General features: G+C 38.9%; 2 protein-coding genes and 1 long non-coding RNA gene across 11 annotated transcripts in view; all 3 read right to left on the bottom strand.

Annotated features, from left to right (window-relative positions):
* LOC106949791 (uncharacterized) overlaps positions 1–6,399 on the bottom strand; it is a 17,845-nt gene extending 11,446 nt beyond the window's left edge. The window contains exon 1 of the long non-coding RNA XR_001425454.1: positions 6,313–6,399. This is a non-coding gene — a long non-coding RNA (uncharacterized LOC106949791). The remainder of the gene's footprint in view (positions 1–6,312) is intronic.
* Positions 1–14,504, bottom strand: part of anks1b (ankyrin repeat and sterile alpha motif domain containing 1B) — a 206,927-nt gene extending 192,423 nt beyond the window's left edge. For 3 of the 6 annotated variants that reach the window (XM_015036286.1, XM_015036287.1, XM_015036289.1), the window contains exon 1: positions 13,905–14,501. In XM_015036286.1, coding sequence (XP_014891772.1) covers positions 13,905–14,035 — 131 coding nt within the window. In that variant the 5' untranslated portion in view covers positions 14,036–14,501. Of the gene's footprint in view, positions 1–13,904 lie in introns of all 6 variants that reach the window. The other 3 variants (XM_015036282.1, XM_015036283.1, XM_015036284.1) reach the window with 2 other exon arrangements.
* Positions 14,505–19,870: 5,366 nt separating this feature from the next.
* bltp3b (bridge-like lipid transfer protein family member 3B) overlaps positions 19,871–25,484 on the bottom strand; it is a 33,779-nt gene continuing 28,165 nt past the window's right edge. For 2 of the 4 annotated variants that reach the window (XM_015036277.1, XM_015036280.1), the window contains 5 exons: positions 24,318–24,359; positions 21,926–22,185; positions 21,558–21,654; positions 21,322–21,473; positions 19,871–21,172 (listed from right to left, as the gene is read on the bottom strand). In XM_015036277.1, coding sequence (XP_014891763.1) covers positions 21,044–21,172; positions 21,322–21,473; positions 21,558–21,654; positions 21,926–22,185; positions 24,318–24,359 — 680 coding nt within the window. In that variant the 3' untranslated portion in view covers positions 19,871–21,043. The remainder of the gene's footprint in view (positions 21,173–21,321; positions 21,474–21,557; positions 21,655–21,925; positions 22,186–24,317; positions 24,360–25,484) is intronic. The other 2 variants (XM_015036278.1, XM_015036279.1) reach the window with 2 other exon arrangements.

Genomic DNA, 25,484 nt, shown 5'->3' with positions numbered 1-25,484 from the left:
CGAGTCCGAAGAGGAAAAAAGTGTTTTATTTTTTTTTTTTTTTTTTTTTTGCAAAAATAAAAAAGCGAAATCCAACAACCGCTAAAATCTGACAATACTCCATTTTTGTTTACATTCTGCGAAAAAGGAAGCTGCGCTCATGTCTTCTTCAGAGGTTTTCCTGTCGTTTCCTTCAGTGTTTCTTACTGAAGGAACAGGCTTTGGATCATCTGACTCAGCGCAGTGGGAAAGTAAACTGCACCAGCTGAAAATGTAACAAATGTTGCAATTTTCATCCCAAATCAAACCAAATCTACCAGACTATCAGGTCAAAAAAAATAATAAAACCCACAAAAGGGTTAAATATCCAAGGGGGTGGACACTTTTCATAGGCACGAAAAGGAAGCTTGTTTTGCTTCCAATTTGCCATCCATTCCCACCTCAGGAATCTCCATCTTCATCATGAATAAAACAATTCGACAGCCAGCTGCTTCCTCGTTCTCGGCGCTTGTAGAGAGGAGAAAGAGTAAAATCGGAATTTGGAAAGGAGTTAATCACCACCAACAATATAATCTCACATTTTTACTACTGGAGTTCGGGGGCAGCTGAATATTTGATGCCTTTCTGTTTAAAGAGCCGCTCATCACGGCGCGGCTCCCACTGGCCATGAAATGAAGAATGAGGTTATGACAAGAAGGACTTTGTGAAAGAGTCCAGTTACGGAGGCTCATTATCAGGAAGACAGAGTGCACTGATGCTGGATCACCATATGGGCAGAACTGTTGAAAGGAATGATACAGTATTGCATTTTAGGCAATAAAATGTTTCTTATTTAAAAAATGAATTGAAATTATTATTCTTAAGACGGCTTAAGTGGATGAATAAAAAAATCTGTATACAGTGGTATTTTTTTTGTCTCATTAATTGCCAGAATTATCAGTAGATTAATGAATTACTAAAATAATCGGTAAAATAAAATGTGTGAAAATGTGGGGAAAATGACGATTACTGTATGGTGCATTCATGGAACTGGGAAAAAAGATTGAATTATGAGACTCCTTTTGGGAGGTCGAACAAAAACAGATATAAATTCAGATTCTATTTAGGAGCCAAGCAACTGATGCATCTCTACTTAGTTAATTAACCTGAGTGTTAAAAATCAATAACAAATAAAGGAGGTTTTGCACATTTAATCAGAACAACTAAAAGGAAGGCCGCAACAGCTGGGACTATTTAATTACATTACATCATATATGTGCTACAACGACTAGCCTGTAGCATAAATATAATGAATAGAGTGCTTTTCCATGCATGCGTGAACCTGACATAACAACACGTGATGTATTGACACCAGCGAGGCCTGCTGGGAAATATGCGTCCACTGGGAATCCGCCAGTTGATCATAACTCACTCCCTGGTTGCTCAGCTCAATCACTCATACAAACAGTTGTAAACACGTCTGGGGACAAAAACCGCCTAACAAACACCTGCATGCATCCGTACGCCAGCAGGGTGTTTACATCAAGTCTGACTCTGTGTTTTGCATTTCCATGGAGTCGCTCCGCGACGGCCCGGCCCCGGAGGCGCAGAGTCACTCAGTTAATCGGATGTGATTAGCAGAGGAGCAGGAAGACTCCATGTCTGCAGAGCCTGAGGACCAAAGACGTGGAATATGCAGCAATATAATTCAGATCCCACAGCTCTTAAATAGAGTTGCATGTGTTTTACTGCAACTGTGCACAGTCTGACTTGTGCATATTCGTGATGCTTCCACCTCTTGTTGCTAGCAGCTAACTGGGAGTGACAACAAACAGGACGAGTTATAAGAAGAACCGCCTTTCATCTCCAGGAACAGAAGCAGATTACATCTCTAATATGACACCAAGAACAAGATTAATCAAGTTACCATGTCATGACTAACAGTCCAGCTCCAAACCTGAATGTCTCATACAACTGAACAGTAATACCCAAACACAATGTGGCAAGGCTAATACTTAAAATATTAACATAAATGAACTGATAATGTCTCAAAAATGTAATCAATTTAGACAGGAAATGCTAATTCTCTAAATCAAATTAGAATAAAAACCTGTTTGAAGCTCATGTTGCAGCCATAGCTCAGAAAGTCGACCTGACTGAGTAAAACCAATGTGATTTTTGGATTCAGCACATCAAAATTACCCTTTAACAGTTGAAAAACCCCAGACAATTCTTTGGTTGTTGACTAGTTATTGATAACTCTAGTCAACAACCAACTCCATGGAAACTCCATGGAAATGCAAAACACAAAGTCAGACTTTATGTAAACACCCTGCTGGCGTACAGATATGAAACATTTATATCAAGACTAAAAGCTAAAAGCTTCGGTGAATCAGGAGGAATAAAAAAAAACAAAAAAACAAACAACACCCCAGCAAAACTTACAAGACTCTAAGTAGTCTGTAAAACCTATTAACAACCTAAATGTGCTTTACACTTACAGCTTTACTGCAATTAGACAAGAAAAATAAGTATATTAAGTATAACAGGTCAATAAATCAATGCTGAAAGTGGACCTGCAGGTCTATCGCCACAAAAATGCTTTAGCGGTTGAGTTTTATGATCTAAATGACAGGAGACAGTGTGGTGAAATGTAGATTAAAAGAAAATAATCAGTACAAAAAACCGCAGAGTTGGTAGGATTCAGTTAAAAATAAAACAACAGGACATTAAAAGTCATCCAAACGACTAAAACACACACTTGGAAGCGTAACCGGCCTCCAGCGAACGCCTTGGCCTGACCACATAATGACATGAGCACTTGCAGCCCCATTCTCCGCTTGCTTCTACTCCTTATCTGCTGCAAAAGCAGAGCTTCATTAAAAGCTGCCATCCATCAGAGAGCGGCGAGCCGAGTGGAATGTGGCTCCACAACGCTCGCCGCGGTACGTGGGGTCGCCGACTTGCAGATTATCGTGGCAGACGGGGCGTCACACCTCCATCCCCCCGCCTGCACGTCTCCTCCACTCTGCATCAACATGTTTGGTTCCTAACAGACCCGACCCGACTACAACGTTTGCCGAATGTGTTGAAGAGAAAGTCGTCAGATCAAGATACACAGAAAAAAAACAAAAAACAGCAATGATTCCTATAACTTACAAAGAAGCTGCAATAATGCCCGATAATTACAGGACTAGTGTTAATCACACTAACATCTTGTAAGTATGCAACAGTGTTGTGTCAACAGTTGCACATTTTTACTAAAAACTGTAATTATCTGAACACTAAATGCACTTTTTCTCATCTTCGTTCTCATTTTCTTGAAAACAAGACAAGACGACAGAGCTTTCCGTCTCTGAAAGTGAAAAGCTGCAGGTTATTTTCCAGTCGATTTCCAAAGTTTGGAACTGAATATATTGATTTTATGTTGCAGCAGAATATATTTTCTGCTTTCTAAATACATGTTACACAAACAGAACAGATCTAAACTAAAATAAAACAATGATTTGTCAAAAGTTATCTTCTATAACACACTTATCAAGTCTAGACTGGATTTCTAACACCAAACATAGATTGATGAAATAAAAATTTATTTAAAATTGACCAGTAAACAGTACAAAATAAATTATGAAAACAATTTTCCCCCATTCTAAAACATTTTTTCCATATTTGGGAATTAAAATAATTCAATTTCAGACCTTTCAAGACTGTACGAACTATCTAAGGCTGATAAGTAACATTTAATCAGCACTTAATGTGGGACAGATTTAAGATAAAGACTTTTTACCAGCTGATTTCATTCATAAATGGAAGAGTAAATGGAATAAACTGCCAAGTATTTAGAACTAATCAGCTGATTTTATTTAGAAATTGGTGTAACAAATAGATATCATCCAAACAAACGAACCTCAGATTTTATAAAACAAATATAATCCCCAGTGACTCTCTTAATCCAAACCACAACATACAGTTATAGATACAGATTCCCTGGATTCTTGTTTTCTGCTGTCAACCGATGCCTATGTTAAACCCAGAGGCATGATGGGTAAAAGATGCTCTGGCACGGTGATAACAGATGTAGTGCAGAGTAAGCTGTGAGACAGTGGGGGGTGAGTGATAAGATGGAAGAGGGCGGGGTGCAGAGGGAGGAAAAAACAGAAAAAATGTGACAGTGGGGAGGCTTAGGAACGGATTGGTGAGAGAAATGAGTGATGGAGAGGAAACTGAAGTGAAATTAAAGGGGAATTCAGGGGAGCTGGACAGAGACTGAAAAAGGTTTCAGCTTCAAATGGGGGAAAGAAAAAAGACTAAACAAGGGAGGAACAAAAAGAGACTCGGGTTAAAGGAGAGCACAGCTTGATTTCTTGGCAGGATCCAGGAGTTTTAATTTAATCACATGCATGGAAAATCATATTCTTTCACATCTTCAACTCATTTCAACCAGTCCAGGTTCAGACATCCTCGGTTTTCTGGCAGTCAGGGTTCAGCACAGGATTATTAACTAAAGTTTCCTAAACACTGCAGCTCGACTGGGACATCCTTTTTCCATTTATGTTATTTTTATTAAACTCAAAACAAAAAGGTGCAGTAAAAGAACAGGACTTTCCATATCTTCATTCTCAGCCACTCCTTGATAGATTCTCAGGTTTGTTTGGGTTGCTGGGTCCAGTTCACACCAGCCCCGTTTAGTCCGCATTAATTCAACTCCAGTTTGTTTGTGTAGAAAGTCTGGTTTGTTTGGGGTGGTGTGAACACGTAATCCAACTCTGGTCCGCTTAAAATCTTGGTCTCGGTTCGGTTGAAGTGAATATGTGGATGGAAGCGAACAAGAAATACTGCTCCAAAAGCAGGAAGTGGACTATGGTGCAAGGTATTCTGGGTAAATAGAACCAAAAGAATGGGACAAGTCTGATCCTAGCCGGATAAATGGCTCATGGTTGTTGTTGTAGATGTCCTACAAACATTAAAATCTAACACTCCAGTACTGTTTACATTTTGTTTAAAAGAAAGTGGCGCTCATGTCTCATTCAGACGTTTTTGTGTCGTTTTCATCAGTGGTTATTGATGCAGCGCCACCACAGGCGAGGAGGGAAACAGCTTTTTCAATTAGTTTGGACTGTTTGACACAATGCAGTGTGAAAGCAAACTGCAGCAGCTGAAAATGTGTCCCCAATCAAACTGAACCTAACAGACTATAAAGTGTGAAAAGACCCTTTAATTACTTCAGTTTTCTACATTATTAAAATCTATGTTAAATATCCGCTCTCAGGATTTTTGCGTCCCCTTTAAATCACCTCTTCATATGCCCTTCTCTCCCCCCGAGTTAACCTCTGACCTATTTTGGATTCCAAGCACCACATGTGGCTTCTAGATTCCCCCGTCAGCTTTCACTCCTCACCGTTCCCCTCCCACAACACTCACAGCCATGGATACTCGCTGCGGTTACGCAAGGCCAGCGGTTATGTCACACGCTCCAGCTCACAAAAAGACACACAGAGAGAAAAACCTGCCAGACGCGGGTTTTTTGGTCATCGCTCCCATTTCTGGGTCCCTTTGGATCGGATCTTAAGTACTGTGGCAAGGAAAATAAACTCTGGTTTGGAAAACCTCATCCTTAGTGGACCACACAGAAAAGCACACCTCTAGACTCCCTACTGTGACAAAGTAGAGGCAGAAATTGAATATTAAACACTCAAGAGGGCAATTAAAACGGAGCATCCACCACTCAGGAGTGGGTAAACCTGTTCATTCCCTCCAGGAGTCGCCATCTTCCACTTAGAGGCTGTTTGTTTGCAGAAGTAGAGGGAGGTAAACACCAGAATAAGACGGGCTTCCCTTGAACGTAACCGAGAGCGAGGAGGGATCACACACCATCTGTCCAATAGGGAATCCGTTTCACTAGTACATGATGTACAACACACACATTTATCCTCATTATACTAAAACAGTCACCAAATCCCCTCTCCTCTGATACAATCAGTTTTCATATACAGCAAATTAAAATAAAATCTATCTGCCTGTGTCAACAAGCCATCTTTCTCTTCAACTGTTGCTTTTTCAGTGAATTCGTTCCTTTAGCTGATTCAGAGAACCACTGGACCGACCTACCGGATTGGTGTCAGCGCCACTACTGACCTGAATACGCAGATCAGCTGTCAGCCGGTCAAAACCAATCCATAAACAGGTTTTAATTTCCTCTTTATGCCACTACTAAGGCAGGGGAAAACCAGTAGCTCGTTTTATTGTTCCATTATTAATGTACGCCAACTTTGAGCGATCTTTTTCGTATTTATAAAAGGGGCAGTAGGTTTTTCTAGGCAGATGGTGACATTTTATACCACAAAAAAATGCTACATATATCACAGGGTTTCCCCCAGTGTATCATAGGCCTGGCGGTCCGCCATCCTTTACTAGCGCCACCGCCAGGCTAAGCCTTTCTTGTTCATGTTTTTAGGAAAATAATAATAAAAAAAAAACGGTTTTCTTTTTTTTTTCCCCTTTCTTTCTTTTTTCAAGCCGGATTGCTAGCGCCTCTGTTGCTCTGAGCGCTTCACTGGCGGAGCAGATTTATTCCTAAAAGATATGTTTATAGAAGATAGGTTTATCGTTTATTCATAAAGCCGGACCAAACACACCGCTGGCACCTCTGCGCGTCGCCTCACGCGCTGCAGTAACTGGATTAAGTTCACCTCGGATCCCGCGCGCCTCCTTTCACTCAAACTGGACACAGGCTGACCTGTATAGATATTTACATCAACCCCCTGTGAGGAATTATGATTCTTTCCAGAGTTTTAGATCAAGGTGGGACTTTAAACACCACTCTGGTTAGCTCTGGTTGCACAGCTCAAAGTGAACTGCAGGAATAACTTGTAGACGTGCTTTCAGAGGTGCGTTGAACGAGCGGTGGAAATGATTTATATTTATGAACAAAGAATTTTGTGCGGCTTTTCCATCTCAACTCGCTGCCTAGCGGGTGGCCGGTGTGTTAGTTAACGAAGTATTGCTAACCTGATCATGCAGGTTCAGCCCGATGAGGAGCTTTCACGCTCTTCTGTCTGTAACGCATCACGCTGATTTTATATTATTTATATTATTATTTTTAGTATTATTTTTCTGGTTACACAATGCATCAAACCGTATCAAATACTTTGTCCACTTAGTCAGACAGAGATAATGTGCGCGGCTGGGCGGAGATCTGAGAAACTCGTCCCATAAACTCGACCAAGCAGAATAGTTTCTGTGGCACTTATTAAAAACCCAACAGACACGAAGTGCTAGAGCTACTAAAGCCATAGCAGCATTGAATTAAATCTCCCGTATGTTGTGCATCTCTGCGTAGTGCAGCAGATTTAACTCATCATGCAGGGCCGGTCCAAGGTTGTATGAGGCCTGGAGCAGAATTTGATTTAGGGGCCCCTTTTGTTGCTAAAAACATCAGCACCTCTAACAGATGTGTTGGATTTAATCTGAGAGAGGGGGAGTAGTTTAACTGGCCAACCTAAAAAGCAATCAGTTATAATTGCAGTTTACTAAATTGTATTTGTGAACAAACAGAGCTCAAACTTAAAGATTAAACTCATAGCATCAGATTGTAGCTGTGGTAACAAAACAAGCTAACTATGAATATTGTTCTTTGAACTTTTACAAAGTAAACTTCCCAGCTCCTTAAAATCTTACATTTAAATGTTAAACAATTTAAAATCTTTTAATTTATGTATGTTGAAATTGAATAAAGTTTAACAGCATTGATAATCTCAATAAACAAGTATTACATTCATGTATCTGTTGTCTGTGTTAAAATATTAGCATGTATGGGGCCCCTGAAGCCCTGGGGGGCCTGATGGAGCTGCTGACTTAATTTGGATTAAACAAAAGTGCAAATAATTGATATTAATTTTAATTATATAATTTGATTTGTTGTTTTAAAGACTAGTTGTGGGTTTAAGTAGTGTTTCACTGGCGATGTTTTCCCGTACAGTATAACAATGTTTTTAAATTTCCTGTCACCTTAACATCTTTTAATACAAAAACACGGTGGACCGCCTCGGCACCCCGACCACCAGGCTTAGCAAGTTTTCTGCGGAAAACCCTGTATCAAATATGATTTAAAAGAAACATGACTTTGCAATTTAACGCCTTGAAATTGGGCCTGTCTCTTTAAGAAGGTCCTGCTCTTTCGAACACTCCCTTTTCAGCTCCTCCATTATGGCGTTTACAACCATTCTTGCGTTGGACTGAGAAATAGTTTGTAAGATGAGTTCAACAGAAGCGCAGTTACACCAGGTGTTTGCCAATTGCTGCTGCCACTAGTCTGGAGGAGCAAAGTGAAAGTAGGTGATACGTTAGGAGAGCAGCAAGAATCACATAATACTCCTGGTATGTTTTAGATGAAGGAATAACACTATAAACATGATAAAAAAAAAGATCAAAATGTAAATTTTACATAACTTCCTTTTAACAACTAGCATGGTGTTCATAAATAAAGTGAATTTATAGAAAAGTGCAGTGAACAAGCATTTAATTTGGGGGGGAAAATAAATGAGACATTTGCTATTTTCTAAGTGAGCTACTTAGATATTCAGGAGAAAGTGCAATTATTAAGTATTTATAATATAATTAAATACTCCCCTACCTCCATCCAGCAGATGAGTGTTTTATGATGTAGTTTTCCATCCCAAACAAAGAGACACTTGTCATTTACAGTAGACTTCATTTGCACACACACACAGTCAAAAAAAGAGCCATTAAACTGGAGTGAGATCATCCAGTATTGATTTTCCACTGCACCCCACACCACAAATCTGCAGCCGAGGATCGTCTTCCCCACATCCCGTTACCTAATACGCATATGTTTGATTTTACACGCAGAGTGCCTTTGGTCCGGTCCAACGAGGGCGATTCTTTCAGGAAAATGGTGAACCTTATGACTTAGGAATGCTGTCGTTGGCTTGGATGTATAAGGATGGGAAACTATGCATTCATTTCCACAGATCATTCCTAAATCATTACCCAACACACACACACTCCTCTGCTGCGACCTTTCTGTTGACCCACCGAAGGGAGCGCTCTGGTAGCAGGGGTGTCATAGTAAATCACATGAGCAGGGTTGTGTGTGAGTTATCTACTCAATGTTCTGCAGGCATAAATCATATGCCAGTATTTTGACTCAATAAAACCAAAGTATCTATTGGAGAGAAGATATCAATCAATGGCTAAAGATTTACCAATAGGCCAATTCTGACTTCTGACTTTTTTTTTCTTTTACACATTCTTACTTCTACATCCTAAACATTGCCTTCAATCTTTGAGTTTATGTGTCAATAAACTATGTATGCATGCAAATAACTGTAAAGCAACAATGGGTAGTGTCAGGTTTAAGAAAAAATATTACCACACATCCATCATACAATGACGAGATAATAAATCAACAACAATACATATTGCGACAAACAGGTGATCAATATCAATAGAGTATTCAATAATTTCACTGAATTTATCCATAACCCCATGGCATTCTGGGGGATTCCGGCAGAAAAAAATACTTTTATCACCTCAATCTCTCATGGCTAGCTAAGCAAGTTTGGCGGAATCAACTAACTCACTTATTCTTTGATTACCTAGCAACAACTCACTCACTCACACTCTCCCTTGCTCTTTGGTTGCCTGGCAACAACCTGTTGAGTCGCAGAAGTAGAGGAAAGGTCATGTTTGGCAGTACTTAAAAACAAAAAATTAATCAATAATTATTGGTATCGACTGATATGAAATGTTTTTCAGCCATATTACCACATAATGCTAACACATATATATCACTGATATCAGTAGTGAAGTAGTAAAATAAATCTCACATCAGTCTAAATCACTGAAAGACTTTAGTGGCACTAAAGGTAACCACATAATGATCACCATAACGACAGTCTGTGTTGAAGGCCAAAAGACGTCTGACGAGGCTCAGAAAATTACCAACGTCTACTTGTGCATGAAACTGCCGTCTCCACGGTTACTAATATACCAGGAAGCTCATAAAGAAGATCATTAAAGTTATTTGGAATAAATTCCTGGAGAAGCATGCAGAGTTTTCTATGAATCACCAGCTAAACATTTTGAGGTTTTACTGAAAAGTTTTGCAACAAACGTTCGGACTTAATGACACATCAGTGATGTGGTCACATTAAGAGGCATTTATAGCAGCGATGAAGCAAATTTAGCTGCTGATCAACAGCTTAAAAAGAATCTGACTTGTTTTTAACACATTAGTAGCTGTGTTATTAAAGGTTTTTACTTATTTCATGGCTTTAAGTTGGTTGTTTACAGCAAATCTTTGTGTTGTTAAGAGCATGTCAATCAAATAAGCAAGGCAAAATTATGGCATGGTATTTTTGATTATGTATACTATTATTATTTGTAAGATATGCTGATTAACATATTGATTTCAGAGTTTTATTTGAACCTTCTTTACTTGTTTACTTAACTTGAATTTTTGTATTTTTAAACACTGATTATAAATAATTTCCATTTAACCACCAACAAGGGTTGCGTTGGGTTATTCAGGGGTCCGATTATTGGTGTCGCAATGACTCAGAATCAATGAAAACTGGGTTTAAAATAAAAATACTTTTAAAATAAATTACAATTGACATTTGAGCCCTTTTCTCATTATTTACATCCATAATTCATAAAAAAATAAACACATATTGTGGGTATCACGTAGCTCAGTGGTACACAATAGTTGAGTACAGCTAAATAATCTGTAGGCATCAACTGTGTCTTTATTATTTATTAAAAGTATGAGACCTGACAGAAAGGACGTCATTTAGAAACCATTTTTTATAAAAAAGAAGTTGCTCGAAGCGACACGTCAATCAGCAACCGTCCCAACAGTAACAATGGTGACAGTTGGCTGTGGGCGTAAACCTCCATGGTTTCCACTCTTCTTTCTTTCCATCATTCCATCTATTAGCTTGCTGCTAAATCCAGGATTTACTCATCATATGTGTGACAGGTAAAAAGGGAGCCACATTAAGCCACTCGTTGTGGGGGAACCCAAAGCACTAGAAAACTAGACAGGTTTTCTAGTCCCTTCGGTTAGTTTTGGGTCTTCAATTGGGTTTTTTACCAGTTGTACGCAGTAAGACTCTGGTTCTTTTTGGCTTTTGAAACTTTCACACTTAAAACATCATAAGCTGAGTTCCTCATAAATGTGTCAATCTTTGTCAATATTCTGCTAGTGTCGAAAAAACACAATTCACAATTGCGATGTTTCCATTACATAAATTAAAATAACGCGATGAACAGTTACATGAGATATATTCATAATTCAGCGATGGCGCTAGTGATCATCATCTATCAAAAACAATCCCATCATTCTAATACTACTTCCTGTCGTCTTCTTTGGCATTTCCATCAGTAGTAACATCCCGCTCTTGATCACGTGACTCATATGATGCAAAAAAAGTGTTTCCATTGCAGCTTTACGCAATACATCCATTTTGATACAGCCGAAAAACCACCTTGTCCTAGTGCAAAAACTTTTTAATCAAAAAACATGACTTTTTTCTAAATTACCAGGTTTCCAACAAATAGAATTTCAATTTGCGCAATTTTAAGGTTACTGGAAACGCAGCTATGGATGAGAAAGCATTTCCTTGTCTACTTTGACAAATTCTGACACAATAAAAGACCTAAAAATCTTAAGCCACCAGAGAGTCTAGATTTGGAAATCTTTAAACACAAGTAGTTAGCCAACCAGCTAAAAATCTCCAGCAGCAGCAGCTAATAAAAGTAGCACTTGTAGCATTTGCTGTGTACAATATTTTCACCTTTGTAAAATAAAGACTCTGGTCATTTTTTGCCAAAATCAAAAAAATGATTGTAAGAAGGTGACAATGAGGTAGTAGCATTGCATTACCACAAGTCAAACATTAATTTTTATTAACCCTGCAGAAAAAAAGGGAACAGACTCATGAACGCACGTAAATATTACGCACAAACTATACTTCTCATGAACTGAAAGCCCACAGAGAATATCTGAAACTTCCCATTAGAAGTTATAAACAAGAACTAGAGCTGCTGAATTTCAGGAAAGTTCAATATTCACCTCCAAATAGCTTTCAAAGATGTTAAACCAAACTTCTTTTACAAAGTGGTATAGTTTTTTTCCCCAGCAGGAAGTGGAGGAGGGGCAGCGCCTGAGGCGGTACTCCTCCCTAACTTTGATCTGATTATCACCTGGGTCAGCGTCAGCATGACCACAGAGACCAAGAGGACGAAAATCTTTTGTCTCATGGGTTATTTGACGTAAAAATGCACAATAGCAAAAGGTGGAACCTGCAGGCCCCTGCAGTCAAATTGCATTTCCTCATATCTGGACATCCTCTTTCTTCGGAACAGAAATAGAAATGATGCGGCAAGCGTTTCGATCATTGTTAAAAGCCTCCGTCAACTCCAACACTCGGCTCGCCAGGTTCCATGCGAAAAGACTCGGTTCTTTCCAAACACACAAAATGATCAACGTAGCGATGGAAAACTTGCATGCGCGCACCGTTGGAGTGTAAGCCGCCTGCTGCATGGAGAAATGTGTGAAAGACTGAACTCAAAGTTACAAATGCTTCCATCATCTGAGCATCAAAGTGTGTCCCTGCTCTATGGAAGCTGTCACAGCCCTGAATCTCAAGGTAGCTGCCGTCTGTTCTTTTGTTCTCGCTGTGCAGAGGTTTCCCCACCTAACAGTGAAAGCACGCCTGGTACCAGGAGGGAACAGGCGATGACAAGCAATCCAATAGTTTTCATTTCACTCAGATTCTCTACTTGTCTTAGTGACTCACAGACGTATTCAGACACATGTTGTCATGTTAAAACCACAAACTTGAGTGAATTTTAATGGGATTTGATGTGGCAGCTCAAAGTAAGGTATAATTTTGGACTTTGATTAGGCCATTCTAACAACATTCTAAACTATTCCAAAAAACCCTGAATCATAATGCTTAATTTTGACCAACAAATAGTGTTTTGCATATCGGTCAAAGCATAAAAATAGGGGTGGACGACACAGACTTACAATTTTATCACAATATTTTGTAGTGCTACTGCGACAGAATTCATAGCGTCACAAACATTAATGCCAAACGAAAATGTGATTTATTTCACTAAACTTCATATAGAGCAGTCATTTAATCATATTTATTGATTTACTGTTATTTATTGATGATCTTATGGAAAAAAACAGTGGATAAAATAGCAGAAATGAAATTTAAATCCATTTTTTAAAAGCAAGTTGAATTTATTGCGACAACGATAAATAAAAAATGTTATTGTATTAAGAAATTTTTCATAAATTCCCACTCCTATGTTAAATTTTGACTTTTTTCCCCTACACCGCTTTAGAAAAACTTCAAAACAAGACACCAAATGGCTTTCTTCTTGCCAAGTCTGCAGAAATGCCAGCTTTTTGCATTGTGTTGCCAACAACTGTCATGGCAACAGATTCTCCCACCTGAACTGTGGCTCTCTGCAGCTCCTCCAGAGGCACCACTGACCTCTTGGTCGCTTCTCAACTCAACGTAAACTCAGACTGAGGGAAAACTTTATTTTATCTAGTGATATCGGAGTAAACGGGGCCTGAAAGCAAATGTGTGCCAAAACTTTTCCCAATAAGATTCATTTTAGGTTTTGTGGTGGTAACCTGACTAGATGTGAGACGTTTTAAAGGGTGTGAATATCTGTATTCAGCTTCATGCTATAAACATGAAGCTCCTGCAGCAACTAATGTTGATGCATGATGCGCCGTCTGTTCTAATAATCAGTGAAAACTGTAGTGCACTTGTGAGGTAAAATATAAGGTTAAAAAATAGCCTAAATTTGCAGAAAGGGAAACCTCCAGGAATCCCCTGCAGCGCCCCTGGGACTCCCAGGACACCGCAGAGCTCCACCTGAAGGAGGCTGCTTACCTCAAGAGGTTGGGGATAGGGATGGAGCCGGATCCTGACCCCAGTATTCCCTTTTTCCCACTCAACAATTTCTCCACCAAGGCGACATTCCCAGTGCGGGCGGCTTCCAGCAGCTCCTGCTCCTTCCCCATCCCGGACTCTCAAGTTTGCAACGACAGGGCGATGAATAAAACAAAGAAAATCCAACAAATCTTCCATAAAATCCCTCCGCTCCTCAGCGTCTGCCGCGGGGAAGCATCTAAGGAAGGATTCCCTCTCTCTGCGTGGAAGTGGGTGTTCTTGATGCTGCAGAGCACGGCTCCCCTGGTGCCCTGCAACCTCAGCTGATTCACATCCACAGCTGCGTTATTTACTCCCGGTGTGTGATCCTGAAACCTGAAACAAATCCCCCTTAGCACGCCCGAAGTGAAGAGTAAAAGCCGGTTAAAAAAGAAAAAAAGAATAAAAACTGAAACTCCTTCTTTGTCCCGTTTCCTCCGGAGCTTCTGCTGGGAACAGACTGGAGGTGAAACTCCGTCTGCAGCCACAAAAAAGCTCTCCCAGTCCGCTCACCTCCTCCCTGTCTCTCCGGCGAACCAACCGCACTGCTCCGGCGATTATCAGGGTCGGCTCAGACTCAACGGTCAAGTTCCACCAAACTAAACCACTGACTTCCGGTAGCGCCTTTCAAAATAAGACCTCAAATCTTCGTGGATGGACTTCTGCGTATGTATTCTTCCTGTCAGATAACATACAAACCAGGTAGTGACGATGCCAATTTCTACAACCGTGTGTTAGAGCCAATGTAGATAGAAAAAAGGAGGAATACATTTCCGCAAAAAAAAAAAGTCAAAAATTTTGAGATTAATCTCAGACATTTTCTAGAAAAAAACTGGAAATTTATGAGCTTCAAAAGTAAAAAGAAAAGAAAAAGTGCAAGAAAAAGCTCAGAAATTATAATAATTTTTTAGAATTTTTTTTTTATATAAATGATTAAATTTTCAACTTTATCAGCTCAGAAAGTTTCCAAACCAGAGATCTATGGCAGTAGTTTTTCATAGCAAATCAACAAACCAAAGATGTTGAAATCCTATCTGGAAAATAGAAAAAAAAACATAAACTAAGCATACTTATGCTACAAATAAATAAAAGCATGACTTAAAAATTATTAAATGCGACATGTTTACTGATAGTGTTTGTGTTATCGTTGAACTCCCAAGCACCACTGACTTTAATCGTTTTTCCTGTTTTTTGATTAACCGCGACGCTTTTATTTTGGAAGTACTTGAGTCCGTGTTCCACTACAATTTCCCCTGGTTTGATTCAGAAGCTCCCTGTACCGTCTGGGTGGGGATAACGATGCTACAACATCAATGAATTGTACTTAGTGTGTCGCTCCGTTTTGAAGAAGTAACCCAAACACCCTGCAGCTCTCACTCTTTCTTCTTCTGTGAGATTTAAAACTTATCCCATCGCTGACGCGCATGCGCGCTTCATCATTCTCCGTGCTGGCATTGTTTCGTTTTTTCCTCAATCGGCGCGCCGCTGCAGCCGAAATATGGTTTGGAAACAGGTGATATCCCAAAAATATCCTCCTCCTCCCCTCAGCCAGCCGTGTCAGAGCAGGGTTAGTGTGAATAATGCAAAATGAAGGCAGGAGCAGGGATTAAATGCGCTTTGACAGCCATAATACGGGCGGACACCTTCATCCCCCCCCCACTCTGACACTGCCCCCTTTTTTTGCAAGCAGGAACCTGCATGATGCATTCACGCTGCTGCTTCATTAGAATAGAAAAGTAGTACATGAATATGAATTGTAAGGAAAAAAAATCTGAACGGTTTTCTTCTTCTTCTTTTTAACAAATAAAAAGTGTTTCCAGCTCCTTTTATCTCGTGTTTTCTATGCGTAAAAGATGTTAGCATCATGATTTGACAGTCCGCATCATTGCTCCTTTGTTTTCAGTTATTCCAGTCAGTGAAAGGTGACTTAGACTTAGGTGGTCAAGCTTAGACTTGCAGTACGAAATTCTATTGTGTCAGTCGGAGCAATAAGTAAACCAAAGATTGTCATGTTTGTTTTTAAGGTTTGCACAAAAGAAAGTCGATGAATTTGTGCTCCTATGTCTTTAGTTCCCAATGTAGACTTAGGATCAACCTTTCTTGAACACATTCCAGTTCACCCACTCTCTTGTTGGATCAAGTGTTATTCACCAATTCCATTCCTTTTCTAAGGACCAAATCCATCTGATTAATGCAGATTATGCTACAGTAGATGATGGAAACATGGAAAAAACAAGACTAAGGTAAAGTTAATCCTTTGGTTAAAGGGACGGGTTATGTTCAGCTGCTAGTACATATGCAGTATGTACGCCCAAATATAATCAACTAAATCCTCCTAGACGTAGTAACTTTTTTTTCAAAAATGCTGTGTCAGAGCATGTCATGATGTTGTGGTGAATATCTGAGTCACAACCAAAAGCAGCAAAGGAAGTAATGAAACGACCACAACTCTGCACCATACACTTCAACATTTTCATTACCATGGAGAAAGAGCGCAGGCTGCCATCACTGAGCAGAGAAATACAATTTTGTTTATAGAACGAAAAATATTTCTTACCTGCTCAGTAGAAACTAAGAAACCTTAAATATCACCTATTAATACCACAACTATATAAGAGATAATCTGTTAAGAAAAAACAAGTTCCTGTGCATTCTTGTAGTGCCAATTACAGAAATATCCCACTCAGAAACAGCCAATCAGAAGCAGGAGGAGGGTCTTAGTGCTGTCAATCACTCTCGCGTATGCCTGAGAGCCATTCACCACAACATACCATGCCAGGAATGCTAAGGCTAGTTAGCATAGCCATCAGTGATGGCGAATAAACAGTTTTCCTGCCATTAAAACATTGAACAGCAACTACACAAACATGATTGACAGCGCTAAGACACTCCCCCTGGCTCTGATTGATTGTTTTGAATGGGAGTAGTGCATTTCTTCAGATGATTTTTTTCACAGATTGTCTTACTTTATCCTGTCACAACATGGTGACAGTTTAATAAATATGGAAAAAATATTTTTTTGATAAGTGACAAACTCTCCAACAACCTCTGCTCTCGAAGAAATAAAAAAACAACTTCTGATTATAGTGCTCTCCACTCAGAATCCCTCCAAATCATGCAGTGAATCTCTAAAAAGAACTTTTATTCAGTCCTTTTAACATTTAAACTTTCAAATGTTAAATAAATGTAAAATAATCTTCTAAATAAGCTATGAAAAATCAGAAAACAGAGGAATAATGGAAAAGAAGCTGCTAAGACACAACCTGTCTCCTCTCTCTAGCTCAGTATTCTTCACAATCCAGCTGGTGCAGACACGCCCGATACTCCCTCCTCTCTCTTTAACACAGAACTCAAACATACATACATCCTTTCCTGTGATGCACCATGCCTCGGCTATCATCTCAGTAGCTTTAGGCTGCAGGATGTAAACAAGTTTCCAGCTGAAAATAGCCCGGCTTTCCATTTACACATGTGAACAGCTATTAAACATCCTTCTATGATGCACTGCTCCGCTGCAGCTGTAAAATGTCATGACCATTTAAGTCCAAGCAGCCCGGGCAGCAGATCACTGGCTGCTCTTACATGCAGAGTTTACTTCCTTTTATTGCATTGCTGCACATAAATTCAGAAATGCTCCATCATAAAACAAAGGTGAGCCACAGGTCAAACACCTGCTGCAAAAATCCTCTAAGGGGTTTTAAATGTGCAAATCTGCAGAACGAATTATACTGTGGAGCTTCCCAACAGCATAACTCAGACCAAAATCCTCTTGAAGGATCAACCTAAGCAACGTCCTGCTGGGAGAAATTGATTGGAGTCATATTTCAGTACAGGATTAGTTTAAAATATTGTCAAAGCAAGTACGAAGGAGGTATGGATCAGTATGAAAGATCTTGTACAAAAAAACTGGAGTGCAACATTAGATAGGAAGACAAACTTGGTTCTAAATTCAAAATTATTCTTCTGTAATGCTATCAGAAACAAAATATTAAAACTACCAAAATTCCAAATTATCAAGAAGTCCCACAATATGAAAGGGAAAAGATTTCTCCACGAATATCTTTGTCATTCTCTTGTAAAAAGCGTCATTGTTTCCATCCCATTTTTCTTTCGTTTTTAAAAATGTGGCAGTGAAAAAGTAGAAAGGGCTTGAACGGTTACATTCCAACTGAATTATTATTATACTTTTCAATGCATAGAAGAGCACCTGTTGCCAATTGTACCCCTGGGTCTCAGCATTACCCCTATCGGTGTGGCGCGATACTTTCTGCCTCAACCTCCGCATTTTCACTGCGCATTTATGGCCGGTCAAAAAGACTAAATATGTCACACATTGACTAATATTAATTAAATACATCAGGGAAAGAAACGTCAGCATATGTAGAACATGTGTAATTAAACAAACCTACGTTCACATTGCAGCCTGAAGTGACCCAAATCCGATTTTTTCCGCAGTCATCGACCTGAACGTCATTGAATCTCGACATACGTCACTACTTTGCGTCCTGGTAAGCGCAAGCGGGAAGAAAAACAACCATGGCGTACCTTAATGAAGATTAAGTTGCTAATGTGGTGGCTCCGGTCGGACATCAACTTCAGAATCGTAAGATAAACGCCACCTAGCATCCATGTTTACTTCCGTAAACACTGAGCACGCCCTCTACTGCGCATGCGGGCCACTTTCAGGTCGTTTGAAGTTCACATTGGAAATCACTTATTTGGAAGTTTGAACGACCCCGCGGAAACAACAAAAAAAAAACATACTTCACACAAAAAAACGGATGTGGGCCACTTCAGGGTGCAGTGTGAACGTAATACACTGCTCAAAAAAATAAAGGGAACACTCAAATAACACATCCTAGATCTGAATGAATGAAATATTCTCATTGAATACTTTGTTCTGTACAAAGTTGAATGTGCTGACAACAAAATCACACAAAAATAATCAATGGAAATCAAATTTATTAACCAATGGAGGCCTAGATTTGGAGCTACACACAAAATTAAAGTGAAATGTTCCCTTTATTTTTTTGAGCAGTATATATTGGCGATATAAAGAGAACTACAATAAGCATGCGCCAACTGCTGGTTCATCCACTTTGTGTAACACAGCGCCCCTAGAGGTGAGGCGCTGCACTGCACTGTTTTTATGAATTTCAACAGACATTGCGTAAATTCAATTTGAAGAAAATTAAAGACGACAAATTGATTTCCTCTCACCATTTTACTTCGCATGTTCTCATTTTACCTGTAAGGATTACAGCTGAATCCCCTGACCACACATCGCTGTTATAAAGTGCTTATTTTCTAATTTTGTGTTGCAGCTAGCTGTGGTGAAGTGCTAATGCTAGACTGTGACTTTACTAGAACAATAGTTTCACATTCAAGTTGTTGCTGCCACTGCTGAGCTACATTATCTTTCACCTATCGGGAGGGGGATGTAGCCCCAAGCCTTTTAAAAATGGGCATAAAATTAATTATAGCAAACTAAAAGCTTTGACAAGAATCTGGCACCCAAGATGGGTTTTCCAACTAATTGTTCAGGGAGGGACTGCTGCATCAGGCAGCAGAAATCAATGAAACTGGGCCAAGGTGGAGATAAAAGAAAAAGTTAAGCGGCTTGTTATTGTAAAGCACACTATGCTGTTTAGGCAGGAAGTCTAATGCAAGACAAATTGCATCAGCTATCCTTTAAAATTATATATTTTTTTAAAGGACAGCTTTGTAATATAAGCAGTTGGCAACAAATTTACAACATGCAATGGAGAAAATTAGTCATTTATCGTGGGTACATGTCAATAAAAACAATACTTATTTTACCCACTGTACCTAATAAAAATTGAACCTATGTGTAAAAAAAAGTTGGATCATAGAGTAAAATGAACAAAATGCAAGTAAATTCAAACCAGAAACTTAATAAAAAGATGAAACGTTCAAAACGGATCCTTTATTTTCTATCAGTAATTCAGCAGCTTTGACAGAAAAAATATTTTTGTTTTGCTTACTTCCTCCTAATAAGTAGGGGAGAAATCGATTGCAGCAAAAATATTGATTAAAAGTTTTTTTGTTTTTTTTATTTGGAGGAACAAGGACTTTAAATTGTTTTTTTTTTTAGAGTAGATGTTTTGCACATGTAGATTAAATTCATCACAGTTAAATATTAGAGCTAAACCTACCTTCACTTTCCTGCTGTTAGAAAAATAAGTTGATTTTAGTTATGAACATGTAATTTATCACACAGGGATGACTAAAGCAGCAAATATTGTCATTGCTTGTCCAAGAAAGTCATTCAAATACATGAATTTTTTTTCCTCTTAGTTTTTACATAAAGAAACACACACGTAGCTGGGGCAGCTTCAAAGTGGCCCGTTTTTTTTTCCACGCTTTGCTCCAATTGTTCTCCCACAGCTGTGATTGCTGTTGTTACAGTGCCTCAGTTTTAAAAAGTGCAGCATTGAATATTTACAGATATAAAAATAGGACAAACGTGGAGGCAACAACTAATTCTGAGGCATTTGAAAAAGCTGTAAAGTGAACCGATGTTTGTCCTCCGCACCTCACAAAATGCTTGTTCTGAGACTCTCACAAAAAAAAAAAAAAAATAATAGTAATAATCACATTCAACTGCAAACCCAACAAAACCCTTCACGGTTCTGTAGAAAATACATGTTCACATTCTTGTACAATTAGAGTCTGAATTTGAACGCGCTGAAAACTCAGCGCAGTGCAAAGTAAATCGCCTGTTTTCTTTCTCTTTTTTTTTTTGACATTCTTCTAAAGATGCAACATTCAGTTTTCTCTCAGATCTCCAGGTTTCCGTGGTGGTTTTAATAACAGAAGTAGTGAGGGATGAGTTACTGTAGGCACCAAAAACATGATAGATTTCTACCATCTTTTTCACAAGCTTTAAAACAGAATATCTTCTTTTCTTTTCCTTTTTTGCATTTGTTCAACTAAACAGAACAAAACGTTTCTTAGTCTTCTCCAAAAGTCACAAGTCGTGGTATCTCCCTCAACGAAGTGTGCAGTTAAAGTAAAAAACGAAATAAAAAATCCTCCTCTTGTAGTCAGAGTTGGAGCTCGTCACTGACAAGGCAGTTCTAGCTGGTGTTCATCTTTAGGCTCTTCATGCGGTGAAGCAGCGAGTCTTTCTCCATCTGAGCCTCGGCCAGCGCCATCTTGGCTCTGGACAGCTCCACCTTCAGGCATTCGTTCTCCTCCAGCAGCATCTGGAAGCACAGCAGAGACATGATCCCAGAGTTAAAAAAAAAGAAAAGCCAAAAAAGAAGTGATTAAAGTTTGCAGTTGTAATGTCACTAAATGTATGTAAACAAGTTTAACCTTTGAACTCCAGATTATTTCATCGTTAGAGTCTGACCTTTTCCCTGTCGGTCGGTCTGGGGCTGCTGGGCGGCGTTTGAGTCTGCGTCGCCTTCGCTGTCCTGCAGACGCCGCTCCCCACCTCAGGAAGCGGACTCGGCGCGTCGTCCGTCGGTGCTTTCTTGGGTTTGGCGTCTGCGGCGCCGTCCACTGTGACGAGAGCGAAGGAGAACAGAGTTTGTAATTAATTACAGCTGGGGAAGTTGGGAGATTTGATGTAGAAGCTGCGTTTACCTCCTACAGAGAAAGACCCGTCGTCATTTCTGCGTACGACGAGGCTGTCCACGTGTAGCGTGTTTGTTTCTGCCTCGGGATTGTCGTCGTCTCCCTGCTGTAGACAGGAAGTTACATCAAAAATTACTTTAGATGACACAACCGGAGGTGGGCAGAGTACCAACAAATTATACTCAAGTAAAAGTAAAAAAGTAGCCATCCAGGAAATGACTCAATTAAGAGTAAAAAAATAACAAAATCAGGCAAAATCATTTTTTTCCAAATCAGTTTCTTTCGATAAAAAACTAATGAAAATTTTACAAAAACTGCCGGTGTATGAATTTTTGGTTAAAACATGTTTGTTTTTTCATTCATTCAGTGTTCCTCACCTCTAAGTTGATGTGTGTGTCCCTGATCCTGATCTCCATGGGCATCACGTCGGTGGCGCGGTCGCCCTCCAGGAAAAGCGCCAGGTTGCGCAGCGACGCCATCATGAAGCTGGCCTGGTATCCATGGAGATGCAGCTGCAGGAAGCCGTTGCGCTCCGCCAGCGGGGAGTGAGCGGCGGCGCTCGGCCCGCTCTCCAGCCGAGCCCGGACCTCCGGGTTGTAAAGACCCCGGCTGGAGTCGGAGTGGGTCTCTCCACCAGCTGCGGAGGAAAACGCAGCGGCTCACGCTCAGAATGCGAGGCGGTTCATATCAGACCTCTGACCTCAAAATACTCCAGAGCGTAAAATGTAACTTTTGAAACTTTATTCAGTCTCACTTTACTGACACAGAAACTCTAAGTTTGTTTTTTTATTCAGAGCTTAGATTACAAAAATATACATAAAAATATCAATAAATATCTAATTATTTAATAGGTTAAATAAAAAAATAATTATTTTACATATTAAATTTAATGGGTTACATTTAAAAATAATTACCTATTCAATTTAATAGGTTAAATCAAAAACGTTTATTTAAGCTATTAGTTTAACCTATAATACCTTAAAAAATTTATTTTTAAAATTTAACCTATAATATCTTAAATAGGTTAAATTAAAAAATTGTAACCTATTAAAGATATAAGAGATAATTACTAGTTGTTCAAATATTTTAATTACTGAATAATATCCATATAAGAATGTGCTTCTTTGTATTAAATGGATATATAATATAAAGTTTACATTTAAGTTTTTATTAGGTCCACATTAAAACTGAACATAATTTTAATTATTTATTTTAAGTCCATGTGTGACACAAAAATAAATAAAATTTTGGAATATATTTTAATGATCCCAGAGGGGAAACTGCTTATTTGCTGACAATTTACTGTCATATAAAATGTTAAATATCAGCAAATATAAACATAAAATGTATAACGTGTAAAATTCTAACAATTTTATTAAAATACGGCCGAAATATAAAATAAAAGTTAAATATGTTGATGGTTCTATAAGTTAAATACTTTTTTTTACTTTAGTGGTTAGTGAAATTTAAATGTTATTTAGTTATTTCCTGTATTATATGAGCAGTCAATATCTTCCCCGCTCTACATCTCTTAAATCTTTCCTAACGTTTTTTCATTTCGTCAAATAACCTCATGAACTTTAAGCGGCTGTTTCCAAGAAATTTAAGATTGTTTCTTCCAGGTAAATAGTTTCAAAAGCAGCCGCTGAAGTGATGTGTGGAGTATGTTGATGTCGGGTTTAAAAGCAGCTTTAAGTGGGACATGAAGTGACTGTAAAGGTGGAAGCAGCAGATCATAAGGAGGAGTTGGAGACAAAAGGCAGAGATTCCCTTAGAAAGAAGTGAAAGAGGCTTTTTACCGTCCCACAGGCTCCAGCTGACAGTCATGTTTAATTATGTTTCCTGACTTTAGCTGTTCAAGTAAAATTCCTGTATGAACAATCTAAATTGTGAAAAGGATGAGAAAATGAGGCGATAAAAGCTGAAGTTGACACATCACAAGTCACAAGACAGCATTCAGCAAGTCATGGAAATGAACATATTGATTCCGTTTAAAAAGCTCAGAGAACATATGGAGGGTTAAAATGGAGAGGAAACGGAGATCTGCACAAATACGCAGAGCTGTCAGTGTTTCCTACATAAAGTGGCATTTTCTCCCTGTTCTGAGAAGCTACAGTTGGGGAAAAAGTAAAAAAGAAAAAAGGTGGAAAATGCAAAACGAGAAAAAGCCAGAAGCCATTCAGAAGGACTGAATGAGTGAGATAAGACAGAGAGGAGAGCGAAAAGATGGCCTGGAGAAGAAAAGGAAAGGTGGAGACGGAGGGGTGAGCGACAGGATTAGGAGGAAGATGGAGTGGGAGCTTGAGGGAGAGTAAAATTGGAGGGAAAGAGAGGGAGGATGGGAGATAGAAATAGGTGGCAGGGGGGTAAAGCTGGCGTCTCTCTCATTGCCTGAATCACTGGAGTGAAACTGCAAAGTCTGCTGCAGTGGAGGGAGAGGAAGAGGAGGATGGAGAGAATTAGACGGAGAACGGGAGGATTAGGGGTTAAATCTGTCCGCGCAAAAACCAAAAGTTAATTTAAATCTGGCGTGTTTAAAGACTGGGGGGCCTAATGTTGCAAATAATGGGACCACTCAGTCCATTACAGACAAATCTAGCCTTCATTAAGTGCCACTCACACACACACCACAAGTGTTCCCCGCTTGCTGCTGGAAAGCGAGCAAACACACACGCTTCATGTGTGCAAACATGTTAAGCACAGGCACAAATGCGCTGAGCCAAGCATGCATGTTAGGACTAACATGGTGAGTTAACACCCAGCGGTTACCTTGGCTGCTCTGAGCAGGTATTGGTACTGAACACACCATACCTGTGGGGAGGTTATGGGAGGTACATAAGACAGAAGCAGGGGTGGGTGGGTTAGAGTGGAAAACCTGTGGAACCGAACACAACAGACTAATCTGTCGTCTAGTTTTTAAGCATTTCTGATTATATTCCTAATCTCACCTGAATAAATTGTTCACAATCCAGTTTAATCCAATCATATCATTACATTCTGAACCAGTTCATTTTATTGCAGTGTAATTATTAACTACAGTCTAGTTAGATTGGATTGGCCAGGCTTATTGGATAAATACAGCTGAGTATCATCAGCGTAATGATAGATATTTTCCTAAACTGTCTAATAATTTTAATACTTTAGACACATTTATGTAATGTGATGTTAGCTAATGTTATAGTTTATTCAATAAAATCTAAAAATGTGATAAGCCGTGTTATGTACATTTTTAAAAACGCTAATTTTATGCAAAGTTTGAACGTTTTACTCTTATTTTCGCTCCATTTGGTTGGGTGCGACGACTTTTTATTTATTTTTTAATTGTAATAGTTTCAGTAAAAATTTGAAGATTCCCTGTTTTCTGATTCTGGACATTCGAGTGAAAAAAAAAAAAAAAAAATCAAAACATACACTGGGAAAAATACTTATTTCCTCCAAAATAACATAAAAACTATTACAATTCATTGTTGGTTTCTGGTATCTGACCTAACGTCGATTAGTCCCGAGTTTAAAATATAATCTCTAATCTCAATTTGTGAAACTATTTGTGGAAATTCAGAAAAATTGAAAATGAAATGATCAATTTGGCTTTTCTGAAACCTTAAAGCTGATATAAAGCGAATGAATTTTGAATAGGTTTGGACATATTCCCGGGTTCTGTGCTTCCAAGTCAAACTAAAATTATAGTGCCTAAAATGTTAAAATAATGTAAATATTTTAAATATAATCTGCTTTTTTAAGAAACTTTTTTAAAAAAACAAAACAAAACAGTGTTTTCAGCTTAATGGATAAAAATCTCCCATACTTCCCTTAGCCTACATGATAATAAAAGCTAATTTAAAGCCTTTATAGTTCAGGACCTCCTTTTATTTTTCTAAAAAAAAAAAAAAAAAAAAAGTTTTTAAACTTTTCCACAACCTCCCGCTTTTGGAAAAA

Source organism: Poecilia latipinna, unplaced genomic scaffold (assembly GCF_001443285.1).
Source record: "Poecilia latipinna isolate Pla-1442-1.1 unplaced genomic scaffold, P_latipinna-1.0 Scaffold363, whole genome shotgun sequence".
NCBI lineage: Eukaryota > Metazoa > Chordata > Actinopteri > Cyprinodontiformes > Poeciliidae > Poecilia > Poecilia latipinna.
Note: the sequence above shows the minus strand (reverse complement) of the source record. Positions and strands in the feature narration are given on the sequence as shown.